Source organism: Heterodontus francisci, chromosome 37 (assembly GCF_036365525.1).
Source record: "Heterodontus francisci isolate sHetFra1 chromosome 37, sHetFra1.hap1, whole genome shotgun sequence".
NCBI classification, from domain to species: Eukaryota; Metazoa; Chordata; class Chondrichthyes; order Heterodontiformes; family Heterodontidae; genus Heterodontus; species Heterodontus francisci.
The window spans coordinates 28296504-28321929 of record NC_090407.1 but is presented as its reverse complement, the minus strand read 5'-3'; the positions used below and the strand labels follow the sequence as shown (position 1 = coordinate 28321929).

The window sequence follows — 25426 nt, the reverse complement described above, 5'->3', positions numbered from 1 at the left end:
GACGGGAAGGCGATGGGCACGGCCCTCTCCCCCACCTCCCACTCAATTTTATGCCCCACTGCCACCCCCAGCCCACTCCTGGGGGCATAAAATTCCAGCCAATGATTCTATGAAACACACAATTACACAAGGCACTTCCACTTCCTGAGTTCACTGTGAGGTATTTCCTCTTCCCCAATTCTCAACGGCACCAAGGCCACTGAGCAGTGTAGAGAACAATCAGACAGGAGACAGGGTGTGGTCAGTCTGGAAGCTTCCTGAGGCCGTTGGAAGGCTTATTTACAGAAACCTTATCATGGATCTGATGCTTTGGACTTTGGCAATGACAGTGGCTCTTGTGGTGGGCTTGTTTGTGCTGCTGGTTTCAGGGGTAATTTACTCTGTGTTCACTGACTCAGTTCTGCCGCCAGGTATCCAGGGGCCAGGTAAACTCAGGCTCATTCACGGGATGAACGTGGCAATCGGCACACTGGTAAGAAATACAGTCAGAGTTTGAAAACTCTGCAAACGAGAAGGGCGCGGGTTCATGATACAAAGCTCGACCAACACAGTCGATTAATCATTCATGTCTTTTGAGGGCACAAGTGCATTTCATCCAGACTGGGCTCTTAAAGGCAAATCCCACTCTGAGATTTAAAGGATACGTTTTCTGATTGCACATTCCCAGTGTGGAGCCTCACTTGCTGGGAGTGCACAATGGGCTGTATCTTCGCTCGAGCAGGACCTCTCCCAATGTGCGCTGTTCAGTCGAATTTATCTACCATACTTCAGGTCAAAAAAGTTTATGCCCTAACTTCAGGAAGTGCGAGTTGATAACAGCGCAGTAAAAGCAACCGGGCATCTAAGACTTTAGTGAATGGCAGGATCAACAGTCAATCTCCTTAACCAGTAAAATTTAAGAATTGAGAAATAGACTGTGAAAGAGGGTGAATTAGTGTCAATTCACATACAGAAAGAGACACAGAGAGGGGGAAAGAAAGATTAGATTTAGAGAGAGAGAAAACAAAGAGAGGAAAAGTAAGAGAAAAATGTAAACATTTTAAAAACATGACATTTTTTTGAAATCTCCAACGACAATTCACAACCTGAAGGAATGAGATTGAACACTTTCAATTGTTCCCAGTCTGGGCCAGAGAGGTTGATTGGCACCGCATTAACAAGTAATGTGTCATTAAAAAGGTATGCTCTTAATGATCAGATTTAACTTTTTGTTGAGAGTTTAATGGGCAATTAATGAGCAAATCTAGCAAGTTGTTCAAAATAATGGGGAGGCTAAGGTCAAGATGCTGCCGGGATGAAACAAACACCAGAGCAATGTAAATTGAGCAGCAAGTTCGAGAGATTCTGAACTCATGCCATATCTCTTCTTACTTGCAGCCGTTCTGCACGTGAGTAAAGACGTGCGCCATTAACACACTGTTATTTTTTTTCAGCAAGTTGTGGCCCAATTGTAAATCACATGTGCAGTTTTTGTCATGTGCTCCCAATGGATGAGGCTCTGAGCAGCAGGTGCAGAATTGGAAATTTTATCCATTAATATCACACTTTACTGACCAGGCCTGGAGACACCACCCACCTCCAACCCACCCCTGTGTAGTCAAGCCGTAGCTCTCCACTACTTCACCTAAGGGGCAGGATTCCAGCCACCGTGTCAGCAAGCTATTCGACTGTGGAGACCATCATATGTGAAACTGATCCTGTCCTTCACACGTGCAGTTTCCAGAGGGGTTTGGAGCAGGAATCCTCCCTGATTGGGTTTTTTTCCTCCCTTCCTAACCTAGAGACATTGACGCAAATTGTCACAGTTTACTGAGATTAGTTAAATCAACACAGACTTGGAGTCTGAACCGAGACATTGTGACCTCTCCAGTTTAATTACATATCAGGTATGCCTACATCCACTGAACTACAGGGAGAGCTGCAGTGATTATTCCCTTCAATAAGATTCACTGTTCAGTTTTATTGTGATGTACTCAATTAATTAAAGGGTCAAATGTCCTGTCACCCCCACAGGTCTCCATTAACTGACTGTTTCCACACTCAGTTCTCCAACACGCTGGTGCACGATCTTTAAACAGAATGAGCAGAAGTAAAGGCTTCACTGTTTGTTCAAGGTCACAGTACAATAGGAGTGTTTTGTACGGCCGCGACAGGACAGGTCAACAGAACCAAAGTCAAATATGTCTGAGAGCCCAGTCAAGGGGGAAAAGCAGCGAAGCATGTCGTCACACAATGGTGTGCGTACGCCAGAACCTGAATGAAAATGGAATAACTCCTTTTAGAGCCCCCTGATCTGTTCCTTACTCCACAGAGACAGAGAGTAGATCAAAGGAAGTCATCTTGTCAGGAGATGGATCACTGGTTAGATCCTCATGAGGGTATCTGCTACACTACACAAGGACATAGCTGAACTGGAGAAAGTGCAGTAAAGAACTTTCATGAATGATAAGAGGACAAGAGAATCTATCACGTGAAGGCAGACGCACAGAAGTGAGGCGCCCCTTGCTGGCGATGAGATTAAGGGATAGGACTGAAACAATCAAACAAATAAGATTCAAGGAGGAACAGACTCATCAAGGGGTATTCAGATCATCACAAGACAGCAGGACGTGAGTGGCATGAGGTTGAGCGGAAAACAGATAGATTCAGTAAGGACACCGAGAGATTTTACTGAGAGGGTGATCAGTTACTGCAACAGCTTCTCGAGGGAGGCTGTAGGGGCAAAGATCTTAGATCTGTTCAGGATCAAATTCAAGTACCTTGAAGGAAACAATATTATTAAATGCAACTTCTAGGGCACAAGGAGGGTAAACAAGATGTACTGGTGGTCTCTTCCAGCCTTGAAATTTCTTTGTTTCTACATGTTGCGGCAGAAAATATATGCTTTTTAATTTGTGGTTAATTTATTTTTCCCTCCAATTTTCTCCCCTTGACTCCGGAGGATTGGGAGTGGGGTGGGGGGAGGGGCAGAGATTCCTGCTCAGCAATGGACCAAGACCACTGTTCACTCCTCGAAACCTCACCCAAACGGCCATTCTGTGAGTCTGGACAGTGAGTGCCAGAGGCTATCTAACCACGGGGAGCTATGCTAAAGGTGCTATATAAATATAGTGGCACAGTGGTTAGCACAGCAGCCTCACAGCTCCAGTGACCCTGGTTCAATTCTGGGTACTGCCTGTGTGGAGTTTGCAAGTTCTCCCTGTGACCGTGTGGGTTTTTGCCGGGTACTCTGGTTTCCTCCCACAGCCAAAGACTTGTAGGTTGATAGGTAAATTGGCCATTATAAATTGCTCCTAGTATCGGTAGGTGGTAGGGGAAGTTGGGGATGTGGTAGGAATATGGGATTAATGTAGGATTAGTATAAATGGGTGGTTGATGGTCGGCACAGACTTGATGGGCCAAAGGGCCTGTTTCAGAGCTGTATCTCTAAATAAATGCAAGTTTTTCTTGTTTTAACCCCCAGGGAAACATCGCACATAACTTGGGCTTCGGACCCCAGATCACCGTCATTCGCTACCTGCGCACAAAAGTACTCGGGACAAAACACAAGGAAGAGGCCAGGCTGATCATCCAGGACTTGCAATTCGATGGTGTCCCCGTGAGGGTTTACCAACTGCGCTCAGCGTCTGCAGGAAAAAGACGAGGGATCCTGTTCTTTCACGGTGGCGGCTGGGTGTTTGGCAGCATAAGTGAGTGTCAGAGACATGCTCCCTGATAACTGAGCTCCAGTCACATGTCTCATTTCACCAACCCCCAGACGAGGCTTTAAACTGAGGCCCCGTCTGCTCTCAGGGGGTTGCGGTAAAGTTTGAGGAAGAGCAGGGGCGTTCTCCCGGGGGTCCCGGAAAATATTTATCTCTTAACCAACACCTAAAACAGATTATCTGGTCATTATCACACTGCAATCACTGTTGTAATGGAGGAAATTCCACTTTATGGACAGTATAGTTCAACAGTTGTTTCATTGCTGTAGAGCACTATGGGATGTCCTGAGGGCATGGAAGGTGCTATATAAATGCAAGTATTTTCCTATTTTTATAAAAACACCCAGTGGAAATTCAATCTTTAGGCTGGTTGACTAAGGGCCTTTTAGGCCAAGTTGATCCAACCCTCAACCACCATCCACACTCACTCACGTACTAGGGAGTCACGATAACTCAGGAGTAGAAGGATTCTCCCCTCCCTAGCCCTGGCTATTTTCAGCACCCCAGGTCATTGCTCAGGCTTACGGTCATCTAACTCAGCACAGGCCAGGGATTGAGCCTTGCACCTCCTGGTCAGTCAGTCTCTGGGGTACACCAACCAGGGAAACTACTGACTAAATCAGAGGAGTCCAAAGCACAGGCCAAGGCCTGTGAGCCTGGGCAATTAGCCCTCTAAGCCCAGGCAACACAATTATATTTAGGTTTGTACTCACTTGTCTGTTGTAGTTGAATTTTGCAAGAGTAGAGGTTTGAAAAGGGCTGTTCTTAGTCCTGTTGACTCATTGGTAGATTATTCCTATATCAGAACAATCTGAGATATATTAACAGGAACACAGATTTAAACCTGACATGTTGTTTACACCCTGAGACTCCAGGTAACAGATCTGTGCAGCCCATGGAGTCAGTAAACATGGACACGGCTGCACTGAAGTCAGTCTGCCATCTGTATTCTCCCCCAAACTCAAGTCTCACACAAAAATTTTGAGGCACTCACTCGGGAGGAGCAGCTGAGATGGTTTTTATCTTCAGAGTACTCTCTCCTACGTGGGCAGAAACCAGGGGTAAAATGCCCCACTTCCTCTTTACAATAAGGAGAGGGCACCAACACCCATCAGACACAAGTAACCCTCACTGGATGTCAACCCAGTATTCAGAGCTCGTGTTCAGTCTCCCTTTACCGAACCCAACCCTACTCAATCAGAGGTCACTACCTTTGAGCCAGTGGTCACTCCGTCCAGATGTGAGAACCACCACCCCCGCCCCCCCCCGCCACCTTGCTGGATGTCCCCTCGGTATTTGGACACCGTATTCTGGTCCCCACTCTCCCGGGCTGTTTGGAGTGGACATCGAACCCTTCAGAGGCAGCAATGCTACTACTGACCAAAGACTCACTCCCTACACTAAGGTATACAACAGTAAATTTTATGATTGAGTGCTCCCAGCTCGGGGCTTCACTTCATGGGTGTGCATGTTGAGAACTGAGGCCTGCATCAGATTCAGTCAATAATTACAACGGTCGGAACACCACTGCCCTGGGAGTGTTCGATGGGACTGTGTATGGGGAGCTTTACTCTGTATCTAATCCTGTGCTGTACCAATGCTGGGTGTGCTTGATGCTTGCATTGGATGCCTGAAAAGTAATATCCTCTATTCCCCAGCATGTTGACAAACACAAAATGAATTCCTAGTAATTAATATGTATTACCTCCTCAGATGATTATGAGTGTTTGTGCCGGTACATTGCCAAGGAAACGGACTCGGTTGTGGTGTCTGTGGAGTGAGTATCAGCAGCCTGCTTACACAGGGCAACGCGATGCTTAATAAAATTGGCAAATTCTTAATGCTGGGCTGAGCTTATGCTTTTTAAAAGCAACACCACCTGGGCCAGCCACTGTCCAGTGAGGAGTCTAATTCTTCAGCCACTCCACTCTGTATCTCATTCCAGAGTGAAGGGGATGGCTTTGTTTTCTGTCTGATCTTTCCCCTCCTCCCCATGTTTGGCTTGTCAAATTTTAACACATGTCAGGGGCCCTTATTCCCTCTGGTTATCCTCTGAGAATTGGGAGAGTTGGAAAGCTATTCAACTGTGGCGGAATTACGGCCAAACACATTGCTCTTCTCAAATGAGCCCGTTGCCCTTTACATTCATGTGTGAAGCTTATCTCACTCCTGTTACTTTCCTGTGTATCCTATCCTCACCCGTTCTCAATTCTGATGCCTGCGACTCTAGGCCCGTCTCTTCAGAACATTCTATCTGCTTAATGTTCCCTGGGAATGGTAATTATTAGCAACATTCCAGCTGACGAGTGAATCCTGAATGCTGGTGACACAGACCATGCTGGGCCCCATTATCTCCTGCTTCTCGTTGCTCATCGATGGGACATGGGTATTGCTGACAAGGCCAACATTTATTGCCCACTGCCAAGTTGCCCTTGAGAAGGTGGTGGTGAGCCACCATCTTGAACTGCTGCAGTCCGTATGGAGAAGGCCCTCTCACTGTGCTGTTAGGGCTGCAACACATATTTAGCCCTCCTCTTTGTTTTGCATCTATCAACCAACCCATGCATTTCTAAATGGTCACTCATTTTATCTTCAATAGTGGATTCCTTTAAGTTTGCCCATAAGCAACATTAGAATACCCGCTCTATTAATACCTGAGTTTATCCTTCCCTCTCTTCTCAAACACAGGTTATGCATCGGCTACTCTGCAGTCCCACAACTTGAGGAAGATCGAAATATTGTAGCCAGAGTCCGTGCTTTCTCCTCTCTCACTTCTTTCAACAGACATTACGATCCAGTGACTTATCCATGTCATATTCTGCTCATCTTTATCCAGAACCAATTCCTTTTCTACAGTTATTTCTAACAATTGTCCCACGTTCAACATTTCCATTTCCACCATCATTTGTAACAAAGGCTTAGAACCATAGCACCATAGAAAAATGTTGGCACAGAAAGAGGCCATTCAGCCCATCGTGTCTGCGCCAGCTGAAAACACTAGCCACCCATTCTAATCCCACCTTCCAGAACCTGGTCCGTAGCCTTGCACATTACAGCAGGTAAAAGTATAAAATATGTCAAATATTTATTTAATATCTCCGTCATACCTTTATCCTCCACAATTCCACTCCTTCCTTTCTTCCTGAGCTATCCTATCCTCTCTTCAAAATGCTTTTACTTTTAACTTTCTTCTAAAAGATGTTATTTGCTTTTATATTATCTGCTCACCTTTTATCATATTCATGTTTAGCCCACCCGATCTCCCTCCACACACACACCCCGCACCCCCCCCCACCCCCGCACTACATTTGCTATATTCTTGATCATTTTATTCAGCAGTGTGAGGCCTAATTTTACCCCTGCCCCGCATTGTGTACGCTTATTTAGTTTTAATCTCTCTATATCGAGACTAATTGCTATGATTGGTCAGTAACTCCATTATATTGTTGTAACAAGTAACTACCTGGATGGTAGAAGGCAAACTAAATTAACTTTGATCCTTTATCAACTAGCAATTCCTATCTTTCTATTTTATCCATGGAGCTCTATTCTTTGACGCACCCATTTTTGTGTTATATTTATTTTGTATTCTATCCATCTGACATTTGTCGATTCCCCACTGCTGCTTCATTGTCCTGTTTGCTGATTTTTTTGTCCATTATTTTGGGTCACATCCCTCATCTCCTTGAACTTTGCTCTTTTCCATTCCAATAGTTTTAACTTCCACTATTTATTACCCTTTTTATTTCTTACTTTGGTCTTAATTATTTTGACCTCACTATTTCCCAATTCTTCTTTCAAACTCCCATCAGTTATTTGGCTCATTTCTTTTCCCGGAACTAAAGCAAGGCTTCAGTCCTTCATTTCACATCCCTTCTGATTCCCCAGTGAATCTCTCCCTTTCCTCCTTGTGACTTTGACAATTGTCTGTCTCTTCAGCATCTCCCTGCATAATGCCATGAGCAATGCCCTTCCCTATTCTCAGCCTCATCTCAGTGTGTCCTTGCCCCTCACTCTAGATGCCCACCCCTAGAAAAGCACCTCACAGCTGCAGCCTCAGGCTCGCAACTCATGCCAGCATCCGCAATCCATCACTCTGCTTTCCGGCTGCCTTTCCTCTCTCTATTTAAAAACCGCCAGCCCTTCAGATCTCAGATGATTACCCATCCCCGCCATTTCCCTGCTACAGAAGCCACTTCTGTGGATTGTAGTCCATGGGCCACAGGTCAGTGCAGACAGGGCATCTGACTGCCAAATCTGGCTTGACAACCTCAAGCAGTATAGAGTCTTTCTTAAACCTTGGTGGTGCCCTGCACTCTGGGTCAGGGCCCCTCATCAGGGTTGCTAATAAAGCTAACCCAAGTTGATCGAATGTTTTCCTCCTGGTTTCTCCAGGTACCGTCTTGCACCTGAGCACAGGTACCCTACTCAGCTTGAAGACTGCCTAAACGCCACTCTGCATCTCCTCAAGACCGCAGACGATTACGGAGTCGACAGCACCAAGATCGTTGTGAGTGGGGACAGTGCTGGGGGCAACCTAACTGCCGCCGTGTGTCTGAGAATCACTGCCATGAAGGAGAGCTTGGAATTTCCACCTCTCTGCGCCCAGGTTATGATCTACCCAGCCCTCCAAATGGTCGATTTCAACCTACCCTCCTACCAGCAAAACCAATATGTGCCACTCCTGTTTCGAACACGCATGATCTTCTTCTATCTGCAGTATCTGAATGGTGACATGTCATTGGCAGAGGATGTACTGTCCGGCCACCACCTACCAGTGGAACTCAAAAATAACTACAGGAAGTGGATAAAAGCAGATCTGATCCCCAGTGAGTTTAAGGTCAGAGGGCACAAGCCCAGTCTTGTCCTAATGCATGACGATGACGTTTATGACCTTGTCAAGCCCAGCTTAGAGCCGACCTTCTCCCCTCTTCTAGCCAGTGATGCTGCCATTGGGAGACTGCCGCCAGCATACATTCTGACGTGTGAGTTCGATGTACTTCGGGACGACGGACTGCTGTTCAAAAAGAGGCTGGAAGATAACGGTGTTCCAGTATCCTGGTACCATGTTCAAGATGGCTTCCACGGGATAGTCAGCTTCTTCGATAATGGTTACCTGACCTTTCCATCAGGGAAACAGGCTGTTGATAACATTGTTACTTTTCTTAAAGACATATAGTGTTTGTTTACTGTACTTGTTGTAGGTACAGTATTTCCATCTGTTTGCACCATGTATTCTCAGGCTTTCTCCTGCTTATGGAACAGTAAGGTACTGTCATTCCTTCAATGGCTCAGTTGGTATAAAGTCAGTGTGTAATTTATCCATTCAGGCACAAAGTACCAGGTTCAAATCCTGGGATATATGCTGAATTAATTGGCTATCATGACCTCCCTCTATGGAAAAATGGTCTCTTGATGTGCATTGCTAAAATCATAATGATTATCCACATGGTCAAAGTATTGGAGTCTGTGGAATGATGCACAATGGCAGTAATTATGAGTTTGCACCATAATGGGTTCGGATCCATATGCAGAACATCTACTCAGATCTCTGTATTTAGCCATTATCTCCACTCCTGCATCACAATTTCCAACCCAAGACTACCTCCAATTTCTTGTGCTGTGGAAACAGAATTTTCGAGAACAGAATAATATGGGGACATTTAAGGTGAAATAATTAATCAATCATGTACTACTAACAAGCTTTCTGTGCAGCCCTGAAGTTAGTTTATCAGTAGAAGTAAACTAACAAGCAAAAACTAACAGGACAGCTGCAAGCTGCTTCATAGGCTGATTGCTATACAATGCTACTAACGGTCCAAGGAGATAGGGGGGATGAGAAACTGCTAGAGGGGAAGGTGACAAGGCAGTACCCCAATCAGGCCATGACACCAGGAAACTGCAAAGTTTGTAAACCAATTGGGAACATAAAGGGGGTGTCACTGATTTGTATGAACTATAAGAAAGGCTTGATTTCCCTGCTCAGGAAGGAGAGGAGAGAAGAGCCCAGGTGTTGTTGTTGTTTGCTTTGCTGATGATGTAACCAAGAAGTACTGCAATAAAGTTTCTTAAAGCTACAGTCAGACTTTGTCTCTCTTTGTATAATTAATGGGATCCAACAGTGCTTTCATTTTTGTGTGGAAACTTATTGAATGATTTCTGCAAGTCCATATATATAGCATTCGTAGAAACTCCTTTGTCTACCTTATTAGTGGCCACCTCCAGAATTTCAACTGGATTAGTCGCCTTTAACAAAGCCATGCCGACTCTCCCTGATCAGTTCATGTTTTCTCACGTGCTCAGTCACTCCATCCTTGGTGATAGCCGTTCCTCTAAAACTGATGTTAAACCGATATGACTGTAGTTACCTGACTTCCCTCGACCACCCTTCTTAAATTATGGAGTCACATTAGCAATTTTTGAGTATACAAAAAAGGAAGGAACAATCTATTAGAAACTGCACCAACCAACCAATTCTGCAGCGGGGAGGTTATGAGAGCTGAGATTACACCAAAGGGACCCTTTTCCAACTTCCCACTCTGAACCTTGCCCCAGGAAGCGTAGATCAGAAACTGGAATGCACATTGTGCACAATTTTCCGACTAATAATTTGCACAGTTAGAAAATCATGAGCAGCAGACACCAAATTTCCAACATGTGCTTCCAGTGGGTAAGGCTCCTTACTAGAAGCACAGACTCAGAATATGACCCCTTATAAGTACAATGAAGAGGTACCTCAACAGACACAGTTACACAGAGAATACTGGGTGGACATGAGTGTAATTTCCTCGAGTGCTTCAGACACTGAGAACCACAATACTACTTCTCTCTGTATATTTATAACATGTTTCTTTTAAAATCATTTTTCCTGTCCAGGATTTCTCCCCTCTTCTCAGGATTAGGCACCGTTGCGATGCCCCTCACAGTCGCATAGCACACTGATAATCCGTGTCCAGCCTCACAGAAGAAGTATGGGCACAAAGTCAGCAATGATGTTGTATGATATGACATGCTAATTCCTTCTGGTCAATGTCTGAGAGCCAGTAAAAGTGCAGGTTGCTGTGCTCCTTCTCAATTGTAATAGTGTAGATGGCTGTTTAAACCAGTTTGGATTATGATGTGAGTAGATTTCATGTTTGACTTTTTTTTCTGGATTGATAAAACCTTTGATTATTGAAGAGTATATTTGGTTTCTTCAGACTACTAGAAAAGATTGGATGTCCACCAAAGCTACTAAGTATCATCACCTCATTCCATGACAATATGAAAAGCACAATTCAGCATGGCAGTGCCTCATCAGACCCCTTTCCTATGCTGAGTGGCGTGAAACAGGGCTGTGTTCTCGCACCTACACTGTTTGGGATTTTCTTCTCCCTGCTGCTCTCACATGCGTTCAAGTCTTCAGAAGAAGGAATTTTCCTCCACACAAGATCAGATGGCAGGTTGTTCAACCTTGCCCGTCTAAGAGCGAAGACCAAAGTACAGAAAGTCCTCATCAGGGAACTCATCTTTGCTGACAATGCTGCTTTAACATCTCACACTGAAGAGTGTCTGCAGAGTCTCATCAACAGGTTTGCGGCTGCCTGCAACGAATCTGGCCGAACCATCAGCCTCAAGAAAACGAACATCATGGGACAGGACATCAGAAATGCCCCATCCATCAATATCGGTGACCACACTCTGGAAGTGGTTCAAGAGTTCATCTACCTAGGCTCAACTATCACCAGTAACCTGTCTCTCGATGCAGAAATCAACAAGCGCATGGGAAAGGCTTCCTCTGCTATGTCCAGACTGGGCAAGAGAGTGTGGGAAAATGGCGCACTGACACGGAACACAAAAGTCCGAGTGTATCAAACCTGTATCCTCAGTACCTTGCTCTACGGCCGTGAGGCCTGGACAATGTATGTCAGCCAAGAGCGACGTCTCAATTCATTTTATCTTCGCTGCTTCCGGAGAATCCTTGGCATCAGGTGGCAGGACCGCATCTCCAACACAGAAATCCTCGAGGTGGCCAACATCCCCAGCATATACACCCTACTGAGCCAGCAGTGCTTGAGATGGCTTGGCCATGTGAGCCGCATGGAAGATGGCAGGATCCCCAAAGTCACATTGTACAGCGAGCTCATCACTGGTACCAGACCCACCGGCCGTCCATGTCTCCGCTTTAAAGACGTATGCAAACACGACATGAAGTCCTGTGACATTGATCACAAGTCGTGGGAGTCAGTTCCCAGCGATCGCCAGAGCTGGCGGGCAGCCATAAAGGTGGGGCTAAAGCGTGGCGAGTCGAAGAGACTTAGCAGTTGGCAGGAAAAAAGACAGAAGCGCAAGGAGAGAGCCAACTGTGTAACAGCCCTGACAACCAATTTTATCAGCAGCGCCTGTGGAAGAGTCTGTCGCTCTAGAATTGGCCTTTATAGCCACTCCAGGCGCTGCTTCACAAACCACTGACCACCTCCAGGCGCTTACCCATTGTCTCTCGAGACAAGGAGGCCAAAGAAGAAGAATATTTGTGGATTTGTACATTGACAATCAGAAGTGCTGCTCCAGTGATGAAGTGGGACTTGCGTCTGTGTATCTGTCCCTCCACTGATCCCAGTTTCGGTCCGTACAGTAAATCTCACTACCCGAGGTGGGGGAGGCGACACAAAGTGGGTAGAGAATCACTGCAAGATCTGGAGCAACTTAAAGGGTGTGACTGCCATCCGGGCAGATGGAATTTGATGGGTGGGGGATGGAGCATGAACAGGGTGGGTGGGGGTGAGCCAGTGCCAATGAAATGATGGTGCTATTAGCACCCAGTGTTACTAAGGAAGTTATGACAGGAGCCCGACATCACGCTGTCATTACCGCCTTATTTGAATATGCACCCCATATTTGGTCCGGTGTTTACAGCAGCCAGTGAAAGTGATGTCACAAGGTCCCGATTGCTGTGCACAATTGGGCAGGGTTGGTCCATCGTCCAAATTTTCCACCCCAGCTCACCTAACTCCAGAAAACTGGCATAACTCAGGCAGATAATGTTTTACAACTTGAGATTCAGGGTTGGCTCGTGCACCTGCAATTGTAACCAAGAAAGCAGATGGAAAGGTGGGTGGAGCATTACCTCGGACTATATGCAATGGAGAATGTTGTAACTGCGGAAGCTCTCCGTGCCATTCCAGACTTTCCTGTCATGGAGAAGCTGGACAGCAAGCCCACCATTGTAGAGCTTAACAAGGCCACTGATCGTCTCACCAGCGGTAAAGCCCTGGGAAATGATGGCATCCCATCTGAAATCATCAAAAGTGGAAAAACAGCACGGCTGCAGCATCTCCATGAACTTTGTGTCTCTGTTGGAAGGAAAGATCTGTGCATCAAGGCACGTGTGATGCAAACATAGTCACCTTGTGCAAAAACAAGGTGGATTGCAACAATTACTGAGGCACGTCCTTGCTAAGTATTGTGGGGAAGGTCTTTGCTCGTGTTGCTCTGACCAGATTGCAGACCCTGGCATCACGCATCTATCCTGAGTCTCAGTGCAGCTTCTGAGCTGGCAGATTGACAGTCAACATGATTTTCACACTTCAACAGCTACAGGAGCACTCTACATTGCCTTTGTAGACCTCACCGAGGCCTTCAATGTTATCAGCAGAGACAAACTCTTCAAACTACTATGGAAAATAGGGTTACGACCAGGTGAGAAAGGTATCTGGGCGGGGGGGGGGGGGGGTGGGTGGGTCTTTCTCAGCCTTCATCTGGTTTTATTGTAACAGGGTTTGATTTTAAACACACCATTTTTGAGTTCCCCCTTGGTGAATCCTTGTTCATCACTTTCCAATTATAAGGCAAAGAAATGAGCATAAACAGGCTTTCTTAGGTTTAAAGAAGAAAAGTGAAATGTTATTAAACTTAAACTCTAATTCGGTTAATGCCTATGAATACACACCATGCCCCACACTAGCATGCATACACGATATGCACATGCAAATAGAGACAGAAAAAAGCAGAAGGCAAAATAAAGTAGAGAGGTTTGAGGCAATATTGGAAGAGTTTCTTGTTACTGTGCTTCGAGCACACTGCAGTCCTTTTGTGGGTAGTTCTCGCTTTTTGTTGGGCCCCAGTATTCTTCTTAAACCTTGTTCACTGTAGGAGACTTTTCTCTCTTGGGGTTCATGTGTCTTCAATGGTTTCCGAAGCTGGTGAGAGCGAGATGAGAGCAAAGAGGAGAGAGGTCTTTTCCAGTCCAGGAGCAAACAGCTTTCTGAGTTCTAAAACTCTGTGGCAAGTTCAAATTCAAAAAACTCCAAAAGCCAGTTAGTCATGTGACTAAACTGATCTGACCAGGTCTTCTGTGTATTGGGGAAGCAGGGACTGGTTCCTTTGTTCCAGCACTGTCTGCTAGTATGCAAAAAAGGCTTTTCCGGCGAGGGGCCTGGCAATTCCTTGTGATAGGCCCTCTTTTCTTCCCAGCAACAATTTTAAGTTTTAATGTTCATGTGGTAAAATAATGTGTGCCTCAGTCTTGGCAGGTAGGGGCCTGAATGACCAAAGGCCGTTCACTTGCAGCAGCTTGTAGATTGGTTCTCCTGGGCCTGCAAGGAGTTTGGACTGACAATCAGCAATCCAGGATGTAGAGACGCCACCTTCCATCAACATCAACAACCTCACTCTGCAGGTCATCAACAGCTTCACATACCGTGGATCAACAATCACCAGCAACCTGTCCCTTGATGCTGAAATCAGCACCAGGGTTGTCAAAGTGAGAAGGCGAGTATGGAGCAACAGCAAACCAGCCCAAGATACCAAAGCTCCGCATGTACCAGGCTTGTATTCTCAGCACCTGCCTTTCCAGCAGTGAAGTATGGAAAACTAATGCAAGCCAAGAAAAGTAACTGAATGGCTTCCACTTCCGTCACGTCAGACGGATATTGGGCATGTCCTGGCAGGACAGAAGGCCGAATATGGAAGTACGCCAGCGTGCAGGGATCCCTAGCATGTTTGCCCTCTTGATTCAGCAGCGACTCCGTTGGCTGGGCCATTTGAGCCGTTAAGGATGACAGCCGTGCCCCCGAAGACATACTCTATGGTGAGCTTGCAAGTGACATGAGACCAACAAGTCGCACACATCTATGATACAAGGATGTCTGCAAGTGACACCTCAGTTGACCTCGGGCCAACTGTATTCCTCTGTGCCAGCTGTGGAAGGGATTGCCACTCCTGAGTTAGCCTCTACAGCCACAGCAGACAATGTTCAATCCAGAAGTGACATACACCCCGTGCGCAGTCCATCGTTTACTGAGATGGACTGATGCTTATCCCCTTCGCTGGAGACACAGTCTGGGTGAGGGGCGGGAAGAAAGACGTGTGGATCGTATCTGAGGAAATGAGATAAGGTAACTAAATGGAAGAAAGAAATCTGACTATCAAAGAAAGACTCGACACACCACCTTTTGCAAACCCAAGACATCCCAAAGATCTTTACAGCCAATAAAATAATATTTCTGAAGTATAGTCACTGTTCAAAAGTTGGAAAACATGGCAGCCAATTTGTGCACAGTAAGCTCCCACAAACAGCAACGTGATGATGACCAGATCATCCGTTTTTGTGCTGTTGATTGAGAGATAAATATTGGCCAGGACACCAGGGAGAACTCTCCTGCTCTTCTTCAAAATAGTGCCATGCATGTGTTCTTTCACATCCACCTGAAAACAAACAGGATCTTAGTTTAACATCTCATCCAAAAGACAGCACTTCCAACAGTACAGCACTCCCTCAGTACTGCATTGGAATGTTAGCCTGGATTATGTGGCCAAACCTCTGGATTGTGACTCAGAGGTGAGTGTTACCAACTGAGTCACAGTTGACACTCAGTAGAGTTTCAGACTAATAGATGATTCCCCCATCCAACCTTCATCTCCTGCTTGGCTTTTTGAAACCTAAAACATCCACTTTTTTCTGACTTGTGCATGTCATTTTCCAATTTAGATCAGTATATTTACACTATGTCAAAGCAGCACAGCCATGAATCACAATCACTGACTTCCTCTCAACAAACTGTTCTCATCTTACTGTACCAAGACATCACAAATCTGATGTAATATGCTACTGTGATGTTACAATGGAAGAGGGGAATTGGACAGTAACAGGGCTAACTCCTGGGAAGTTACATCACAAAACATACAGACAACCAGACACAGGAGTCTTTCTACCTTGTGAAAAGCTGAGTTTACTAATAGCTCAATGACTGTAGAGATTATAAGATAGGTTGGGATAAAGAAAGCCCATTCGTTATCTTCCTTGCAGAACATCGACCCTATCATCTTCCCATTGCAGCACCTAGCTATTTGGTAAATAAAGCCTTGTTACACTTACCGAAAATCCGTGGTACTTGCTCATCACCTTCGTTGTAAAGAAATTCCTCAAACCTGTGGCTCCTGGGTCCATTGTCCACTGGAGGTAATACACTGGAGAGCAGCAAGGCTGATCCTAGATGGTCAATGGAAGATCTATCAGGAATCATCTGATCAGCTGTGCAAACTGAGGTCGCATGTGTGACCTTAGAGAGTTATAGAAAATGCTTAATAAGATACAGAAAGTAAACCCAGATCGGCGCCTAGACTTCTCGATCAGTGGAGTGTTACTGAAGGCAGTCTCCATGGAAACGGGAAACAAAGAGGCTGAAAGTGATACATTGAAAGTGACACACGTGCGTCCGAGTCAAGCATACGCCCCTGGACATGGCGATCCCATCGGTTTGCCCTTTACCCCTTGTCGATCGATTTGCCCCCGACCCTCTGGGAGCAATGCCCAGCTGGAGAGTACAACAGCGCTATCAGAACCGAGTGCTGGTCGGCAACTGGGCGGAGGAAAGGCAGAAGGTAAGAAAGAGGGAGGAGACACATGGGCTGCAGACAGCTGACTGAGGTTTAGTTCTAAGAATGTGAACTTGGAGCTGGGGGAAAGCCAGTGTCCGACTCTTCTGGGCTCCTGTGGTTGGTGTAGTGGGTGCATTTGGACATTACTGGGCTGCCTTGCTAAAAAGAAAGATATATAGTGCCTGATCAGGTCAAAGAACAAATTATTTTGGAGGACTTTGTGCAGAGAGAGGTGTGGCTAGTTTTTAGTGACCCGAAACGTTAACTCTGCTTCTCTTTCCACAGATGCTGCCAGACCTGCTGAGTGAATCCAGCATTTCTTGTTTTTGTTTCAGATTTCCAGCATCCGCAGTATTTTGCTTTTATTTTAGTGATAGTGACTTTGGGGAAAATGTTGGCCAGGGCACCAGGAGAACTCCTTGTTCTTCAAATAGTGCCATGGGATCTTTATCATCCAGACATCGGGTTAACATCCCAGCCAAAGAACATCCAACGATTGGACACTGAATCGGGATTATACATCCGAGCGCTGGTGTCGGACTCAAGTCTTCTTACAGCCCATGGAATAAAAGGGAAAGTGGTAGCATGGATATAAAGTTGGCTGAGTGACAGGAAACAGAGAGTAATGGTGAACAGTTGTTCTTTGGACTGGAGGAAGGTATGCAGTGGGGTTCCCCAGGGGTCAGTTCTAGGACCACTGCTATTTTTGATATATATTAATGAATTAGTGTGCAGTGTTTACAGGGCACAGTTGAAATTTTTCAGATGACACAAAACATGCAAGTATTGTGAATTATGAGGCAGATAGTGACAGACCTCAAGCAGACATAGAAAAGCTGGTGGAATGGACGGACAGGTGGCAGATGCAATTGAATGCAGAAAAGTGTGAAGTGATACATTTTGGTAAGAACAACAAGGAGAGGCAATATAAAATAAAGGGTACAATTCTAAAGGGGGTGCAGGAGCAGAGGGACCAGCATCACAGCCAAATGCAGTACTGTCCTTATCTGACATCCACACAGCAGGAATCCCCGGCTTGTAATCAGAAGCAGGCACATTGGATGATTTTAACCCTCCCTAGCCCACTGGGTACTGAGAGAATTGTAACACATCCATTGTCATTATGGCTGGAATCAGCTAACTCAGCATAGCCCATCGTCTATTGTGCTCTGCAGCTACCCCCTGCTGTTACCAACTAAGCCAGTGGATGAACCGGGCACATTTTTTTAATGCTATTCGTTCTTGGGAATTAGGCATTGCTGGAAAGGCCAACATTTATTGCCCAACCCTAGTTGCCCTTGAGAAAGTGGTGGTGGGCCTTCCCTTTAAACTACTGGGGTGTAGATACTCCCACAGTGCTGTTAGGGAGGGCGTTCCAGGATTTTGACCCAGCGACAGTGAAGGAACGGCGATATAGTTCCAAGTCAGGATGGTGTGTGACTTGGAGGGGAACTTGCAGCTGGTGGTGTTCCCATGCATCTGCTGCCCTTGTTCTTCTAGGTGGTAGTTGCGGATTTGGGAGATGTTGTTGAAGGAGCCTTGGTGAGTTTCTGCTGTGCATCTTGGAGATGGTACACACTGCTGCCATGGTGGAGGGAGTGGATGATTAAGGTGGTGGATGGGGTGCCAATCAAGTGGGCTGCTTTGCCACTTGTTCATTTCCAATATAAATCCTCACTGTTGTGTTTATTTCCTTTGGCTCATGCAGTTCATCAAGGGGACTTGCTTTGGGACCACCACATACCGAGCTGACTACACACGCTACCCACATTTCACGCCGGACTTCAGAGAGAATGTTTTGATACAGAAAAAACATCAGGTGAGACGAATAGCAGGGCAAGGGAGTCCCAGAGAAGGAATGCTCCCTGGCACCAAGACAAGGTCCTTTCTGAACCCTGATAATCATACAGATTATGGAATAATTTCTGAGTACATGCCATTGTGGCAGTGGGAAAGTGGGGATTCTTGCGTATATCAAGGAACTGCAGATGGTGTTGTGGTATTACTTTAAGGGGTGCATCTAAAATGGCTGTCAATCACCAGACAGGATGTGATGTACAGGGTTACAGGTAGAAGGCGGGGGAACTGAGTGAATTTCTCTTTCGGAAAGCTGGTGCGGACACGATGGGCCGATTGGCCTCCTTCTGCACTGTAACAATTCTGTGATTCTACAGAACCATGTGATCTCTAGGCAGTTGTTGGAAGCAACCACAGAGATAAGACATGTTATCCTACCTTCCCAGTATTGCTGTATATAAGTTAGTATCTTCAATAAAAGAACCCACCTTTTAAATTTGTTGATCTTGTCTGTGTGATTGGTGTGTTTGCGTTAAGAAAGGGGAAAGACAACAGACGGGCCCACATATTCTGTCCGTCTTTGATTTGTGCGTCTGGCAGTTGAGACCTATTCGAAAATCAGTCCTCATATCTTACCTGGTGCTAAAGGGTGGCCTCTGATACCACTTTGACTGCAGTTTCTTGCCCAAATGCGATGCCTGAAGGGGTGGGGTACCCCTCAAATTCTCCCCCTCTCCTGGAGGGTTCTGACTTGTGCTGGATACATTTGCATGGACATCAGCAGATCTCTAGTGCTTCCCTAAATGTGTGAGTCTAAACAGTGAGCACCCGCAGGCTGTTTGGCTGATCTGTATTAAGCACATTTTCCAACAGGGACAGAAACTCTGGCTGATTTGTGCTGGTTGCTTGTTGGTTTATCTTGGCTCCAAATAAAAGGAGCTGATGGGCCACCTTGTAGAATGTTTCTGTGGAGGTGGGAGTGCATTACACCCCCCAGAGTGGGCAGCTTCAGTTGCATTTTGCAGTCTCCGCTGCATCCTGAGATGCAATCTTAGTACTGTGGGTCCGGCCATATTTAAACCAGTGAATGTCCTCCGGTGCTCTATTCTTATGGCATATTTTTTACATTTTAATAAGCTTCAATTTCACCTCCACAAACATCTGTATCTGTGTAGTGATGTATCAGTTTAACAATGAGAAGCTGGCGACTTTCCTGTTACAATAGTAATTGCTGCACCAAAGTTTGCTGTTACACAACACGTCAATCTAGTCAAGTCTAGTCCATTTGCAAGATAGATGTTGCAAGCTAGCAGTGAGCTGAACAAACTCGAAAAGAAGTTTGGCGTAAGAATAATCCTCAAAGCTGCTCCTTTGGACCTCTTGCGATGTGACCCTTGAACTGGTTGCACCAGAGCTGTACTTCCTTCCCTCCCAGCAGCACTAAGCCGATGAGAGGTGGTTTTCTGGCTGCAAACTGCCCTGCATGACTAACGGACCAATCTTGGAGGAAATTGTAATGCACTGGCAGCGGTTGGCATGTGTTAGAAGCAGCATGCCATAAACTTTTCAATGAGTGGGGAATTCAGGCCATTTTGTCACCAATGAAACAATGGGACTATTGATACAACATGAACATGACCCTTAAAATAGTAAAAAACCAAGGAATCCCTAGTAACAAAGAATTTGATTTATTCAGTCCTTGTTAAACCAGAAGCCCTTGTGTATGATTAATTTTTTTCTCACGCAGTGCTTGAATCAGAAGAGCCCCTAAATAAGTTGCCTTATTTTTTAGGGTGTACCTCTTTCGGTATTATTCCCTCATCACAACATTCCACACTCCTGGTACTTTGTTACTCACTACGATGAAGAAATAAATAGACGCCCAAACCCGTGTTTGCCTCCACTTCGTAAATGGGATAAGAGAAAGCCAGGCTGGGTCCCAGAACGTTCAGACTATCCGCTAATAGGTGCGTATTACAATACATATTTATGCCAATTTTCTCCCTTTTTTGGTCTCCTTTCTCCTGTGAAGATACTGACTCATGACAGGCTATGGTTTGCTGGGTTGCCAGCAACTCTCTGGTGCCTTGCCTAAATGGTCAATCATCAATTAGGAATATTGGAAGTTTATTCCTCTATGGGAGGGTGGTAGGCAGGTCGTGGGGTGGCAGAGTAAAGTTGGTGGGACATTGTCATGAGCAGTCCTGTCCTTGTTTGATATTCCCATGTGAGTTTTCCAGCTGATAATGATCAGATTGCAAGAAATCCTGACCGGTTTTCCTCCTCCCAGTTCGGGGCTGTTAGGATCCCACTTCGCTGTCACAGCTGGGATCAGTTAACTCAGCACAGAGCAGGGATCGAACCTGGGAGCATCTGGTGTGGCATTTTGCTCATCCCCAATTCCCTTCACCCCTCCATTGGCTACATGCTTCTCTCTCTTTAAGCTACTCTGCCTCTCCACCTCTCTCCCCTCCTTATAGATGCGCCTGCAAACTCTTTGACCAAACTTCTAGTCACCTGTCCTAATCCGTCTTAAATAGCGATGTCAGTTTTCATTTGATAGAACTCCTGTGAAATGCCTCGGGATATTTTGTTACATTAAAGTCACTGTATAAAAGCAAGCTATTATTGCTGTAACTCAGAGACATCTTTTATATCTGTTTCTTTCAGCTCCTCCTACAAATGTTGGCCTCTTGGAGGAGAAGCTAGCCAAATTGAAGAGATGGAGTCAGCACCACCCCACAATGTATAACAGCATCTACACCCTCTCCTATGGTCCCAATTCCCTTGTTCCACGACAGCCCAGAGGCAATAATAATCAAAAATAATCAGCCAACAATAATCTCACACTGCCTGTCAAGAAATGACAAAAAATTTACTCCAGTATTCCTTAAGCAGGCCTAACATGACGGCAGAAATTGGGGTGTCACAATATGTCCAGCAGTGTGCCTTCACTGCATGGGGCATGCTGGGAACACCCTATCAGGTATTGCTGATCATGACAGAATGACCTTGTGGAGGAAGTTCATGAACACCTATCAACAGAATATATCTAAACAAAGAATCTCTCAGTAATAAACCTTTGCCTTATGAAACCAGTGGTGTGTGTCTTTGTACTGCTCTCTCTACCTGGGAGACGATGTGAGAACATTGTAAGCTTGATCTTTTCCCTCAGTTTTCTCCTTCCTCCCGCAAATATGCTGACACCTACTAGAATAGCAACCCTTTGGTATCTTGTCCAGGTCACTATTCCTCATGTGCAAACCTACCCAGTTGGCATTTGTGTGTTAGTTAATCAATGAAGGTTGAGAAGATTCACTCGACTGTTTCCTGGGATGAGAGAGTGATGTTGTGAGGAAAGGTTGGACAGGTTGGGTCGGTATTCATTTGAGTTTAGAAGGATGAGAAGTGATCTTATTGAAATATAAGATCCTGAGGGAACTTGACAGGGTGGATGTTGAAAGGATGTTTCCCCTCGTGGGAGAGACTAAAACTAGGGGGCACAGTTTAAAAATAAAGGGTCTCCCATTCAGGATAGAGATGAGGAGAATTTTTTTCTCTCAGAGGGCCGTGAGTCTGTGGAACTCTCTTCCCTGGAGAGCGCTGGAGGCAGTGTCATTGAATGCTTTTAAGACAGAAGTAGACAGATTCTTAACAAACAAGGGAGTCAAAGGGTATCAGGAGGAGGCAGGAAAATGGAGTTGAGTCCACAAACGGATCAGCCATGATCTTATAGAATGGTGGAACAGGCTTGAGGGGCTGAATGGCCTTCTTTTGCTCCTAGTTCGTATGTTCATAATGGGGGAACATCACAGGGCTGCGCCAATAGGGGGAAATTCTGTAGTTGCTCTTCCCACTCCTGATCACCGTCCAGCGACACCCGTTCCAAAGTGCATCTGCTTAGGCATTGGCTCAGGATAGGACCATGCTCAGCTGTGATACTAGCCATTCCAGCACTCATTGCTACTATCAGTGGCAGGGCCTTGTCAACAATGCTCAGCTCTATGGAATTCTCTGCCAAGACCTTCACCTCAAAACATCTCTTCCCATCTTCAATAGTATTTTTAAAACCTGCCTCTTCAAGCTCATCATTAGTCACCTCCCCTAACCCTTCTCCCAAACACAGCCTGAATGCTTCTCCTCTCATGAAGCATGTTGGGATATTTTGCTGTGGTGCAAGTCTATATAAATGGCCTGATGATATGAAAGGTGCTTTATAAATGCAAGACTCCGAAATGAAGGCAATGTGCTTGGATGGTGCACTGAAAGATGGTACAAAGGATCTGCATACAAAATATTAACCTCTATTTTCTCTCTTCAGATACAGTGTTGCGTGTTTCCTATTTTTGTTTTGCATCATTGTTATTAAGCACTGGTTAATATTGATGTGTAATTACCAATCTGGCCATTGGAGGGACCTAGTTAATGGCATATGTCATAAGAGTTTTATTTTATTTTAATACTAAGAGGTCTGTGTGCCTTTAAGACTGAGAAAAAGGGCTTTCCGTGAACAGTGACTGCTGAGACCTGGTGTTTGAAACAACAGGCTGTAAAACTTGTATCAAAGCAAACAAAAAGATTTTGTGACTGTCTTGTGACTAGGTTGTTAAAAGTTTAGTTTTGCTTTTGGATTGAGAAGCCAGTTGCTGTTGGAGACCTGGGTTTGCAGACCAGAAAAAGAACTCTCCCTAGAAGGAATGCTTGTCTCTCTTGTAAAAAAGGAATTTTACATTTTTGGGGGTGTGCTCTGTCTGGAGAGAGAAAAGACCCCTGGAGAAAAGAAAAAGACCCCTGGAGAGGGGAAGACCCAGAGAAAGAGGAGTTGCTGCTCTCTGTGGAGAAAGGCTCCTTTGTTGAGAGGAATCCCGCATTTTTGAAGGTAGCAAAATTCCTAGTGTCTCCAGTCTCTGGCAAATCTCTCCTTCAAGAGCGAGTCCTGTTGCCTTTTGTGTTTTTTTGACGTTCCTGAAATCTCAAGAAATTCTCTACTGTTAGACTGCTACTTTAAAAATCAAGTGGACCTGTTGCTATACCTTAAGCTGAAAAATCTGTGTGATGCCTGCTGCAGACAAATTGCTCTGAACACCTACCCATCACAGACTGTTTATCAAACTCATCTGGAGAGACATCGAGTGGCATCTGACTATTCAACTCTGGGACACCTCACCAATCTGGAAATATCCTACCAGACTCTGACAAACAATTATTTTATTGTTCCTAAGAAATAGTTACAACTCAAAACACTCTTTTTTCCCAGTTAACCGATTTTGAATGTATGTGTGTATGCATGAGGGTAAGGAAGAATAAAGAGTTATAAAATCTGTTCATACATGGAGATTTATCTTATTATCATTTAAAACTTGATTTATTAATAAATAGTTAATTTTGTTATTGTTGAAAGAAACCTGGTTTGGTGTGCTTTATTCTGGGAGATAAATAAAATGTTTAATTTGGCTAATTTGCGGTAGGTGGGAAACTTTACTAATATGCTGTGACCTGTGGAGTAGTGGGACTGAATTAACAGTGCATTACTCCTGCCTTGGTTGTAACACATAATTGATGGTCAATGTGGGTAAAACAAGTTCAAGAATAGTAAAGACAGTCATCCTATAAATAGTAATATTTGCCTGGAATCCCGTTTCTGTACAACACTGTGGTTATAAACACCAAAGACATGTAATATTTCCATGCAAATCAGATGAAAACTGTTTGAAAACACATGCTCACCATTACTTCAGCATTGTCCATTCAACCACTAATTGACACCAGCTCTGAAACCTCCCGGGTATGGTTTGCTGGTCAAAGTCACATGATTGGATTTGGTGTGACTGTGCCTGAGAGGAAAAGGTTCTTCTCCTGCTTTACAATGGGGAAGAGAACAATGTATATCGCAGCATCACAATGGGTGAGTACAAAAACAGGGGAACGGGAATGGACCTTGGGAAAGGATTGTACTCTCAATAGACTTGGAGTTACTGGGGGCATTATTGCAACTTCAATAAACTGTTGGAGATGGCAAACGGCATTCGTGAAGAACGGTCATCTCAAACAGATAATTGATCTTGCCGAAAGCTGGAAGGATAACAGAGGGATTAAATGTTAGCCAAAGGAAAGGAGAACAAAAGGATCCCAAAAATTCAACAAGTGTTCCTTCTGTGATATCACATCCAACTGGACAAAAGGAACATCACAATTAGACACGATGTTTCAGGAGAGGGAATTTATCTAGGTTACTGCACCTGATCACTATATTGGAACCCCACTGAAAATGTCGACCTATGGATCTTGGGCAAGGACAGGATGACAGAAGGAAAGCAACAAAACAGATGAAACATGGTGTTGGTTTTCAGAATCTTCAAATGCTGCACAGACACCAGTCAATGCAGCAACATTAGAAATCCCCAATCTCATTCAGAATGAAGATGGAGAACAATGTGAACTCATGGAAAATGACTGTTTAAAGTTCCCCTTTGATTTGCTCCACTTCTCGTCTGAAGGAGTTGGCATATGCTGGAATAAGGATAATGAAATGACCAGTAAACTTATTAATGTGTTAAAGAAAGATTTACGGTTATATGCAGTAACTTATTAAGTCTCTCAGACTTGTCGTATACATTTCTCTGAAATGCACTGACTGTTATCTAGGCAAATGTAGCAGTCAGTCAGCAAGTGGTCCCACAAACATCAATAACCACGTAATCTGGTTTTTTTGGTAGTTTGATGTCAGTTAATAGACAAATACTGGCCAGGATGTTAGGAGAGCTCGTCTTCTAATAGCGTCTGGATTCTTTTTGCCCACAGGAATATGTAACCAGGGCCTCTGTTTAACACCTCATAGAGTCATATAAGGCACAGAAGTAGGCCATTCGGCCCATCGAGTTCATGCTGGCTCTCCAAGGAGCTATGCTGTTGGTCCCATTCCTTAGCTCCATCCCCATAAGTCTATTTCTCTCAAGTGGCCATCCGACTTCCTCTTGAAGTCATTGATGATCTCCGCTTCCCCCCACCCTTGTGGGTAGCAAGTTCCAGGTCATCACCTCCCACTGTGTAAGAAAGTGCTTCCTCAT

The 25426-nt window shown here is 45.0% G+C and overlaps 2 protein-coding genes and 1 long non-coding RNA gene across 4 annotated transcripts; 2 read left to right on the top strand and 1 right to left on the bottom strand.

The window, feature by feature from the left end:
- Nucleotides 1-165: 165 nt before the first annotated feature.
- Nucleotides 166-9783, top strand: aadacl4 (arylacetamide deacetylase-like 4). Of its 2 annotated transcripts, none has more exons than XM_068017440.1 (4): nucleotides 166-472; nucleotides 3464-3689; nucleotides 5418-5481; nucleotides 8100-9783. In XM_068017440.1, exons 1-4 carry the CDS (start codon nucleotides 296-298, stop codon nucleotides 8881-8883), a joined length of 1251 nt encoding a protein of 416 aa, XP_067873541.1. In that variant the 5' UTR covers nucleotides 166-295; the 3' UTR covers nucleotides 8884-9783. The 2 variants fall into 2 exon arrangements, with proteins under 2 accessions (XP_067873541.1, XP_067873542.1); XM_068017441.1 differs by lacking the exon at nucleotides 166-472 and adding an exon at nucleotides 2223-2648.
- Nucleotides 4418-16546, bottom strand: LOC137352217 (uncharacterized). The gene is made up of 2 exons (XR_010969651.1): nucleotides 16060-16546; nucleotides 4418-4500 (listed from the first exon to the last, which is right to left on the bottom strand). It is a non-coding gene; the product is annotated as an uncharacterized lncRNA (long non-coding RNA).
- cfap107 (cilia and flagella associated protein 107) lies at nucleotides 16409-21500 on the top strand. Its single transcript, XM_068017445.1, has 4 exons — nucleotides 16409-16565; nucleotides 18271-18381; nucleotides 20152-20326; nucleotides 21030-21500. Exons 1-4 carry the CDS (start codon nucleotides 16425-16427, stop codon nucleotides 21185-21187), a joined length of 585 nt encoding a protein of 194 aa, XP_067873546.1. The 5' UTR covers nucleotides 16409-16424; the 3' UTR covers nucleotides 21188-21500.
- Nucleotides 21501-25426: the final 3926 nt, after the last annotated feature.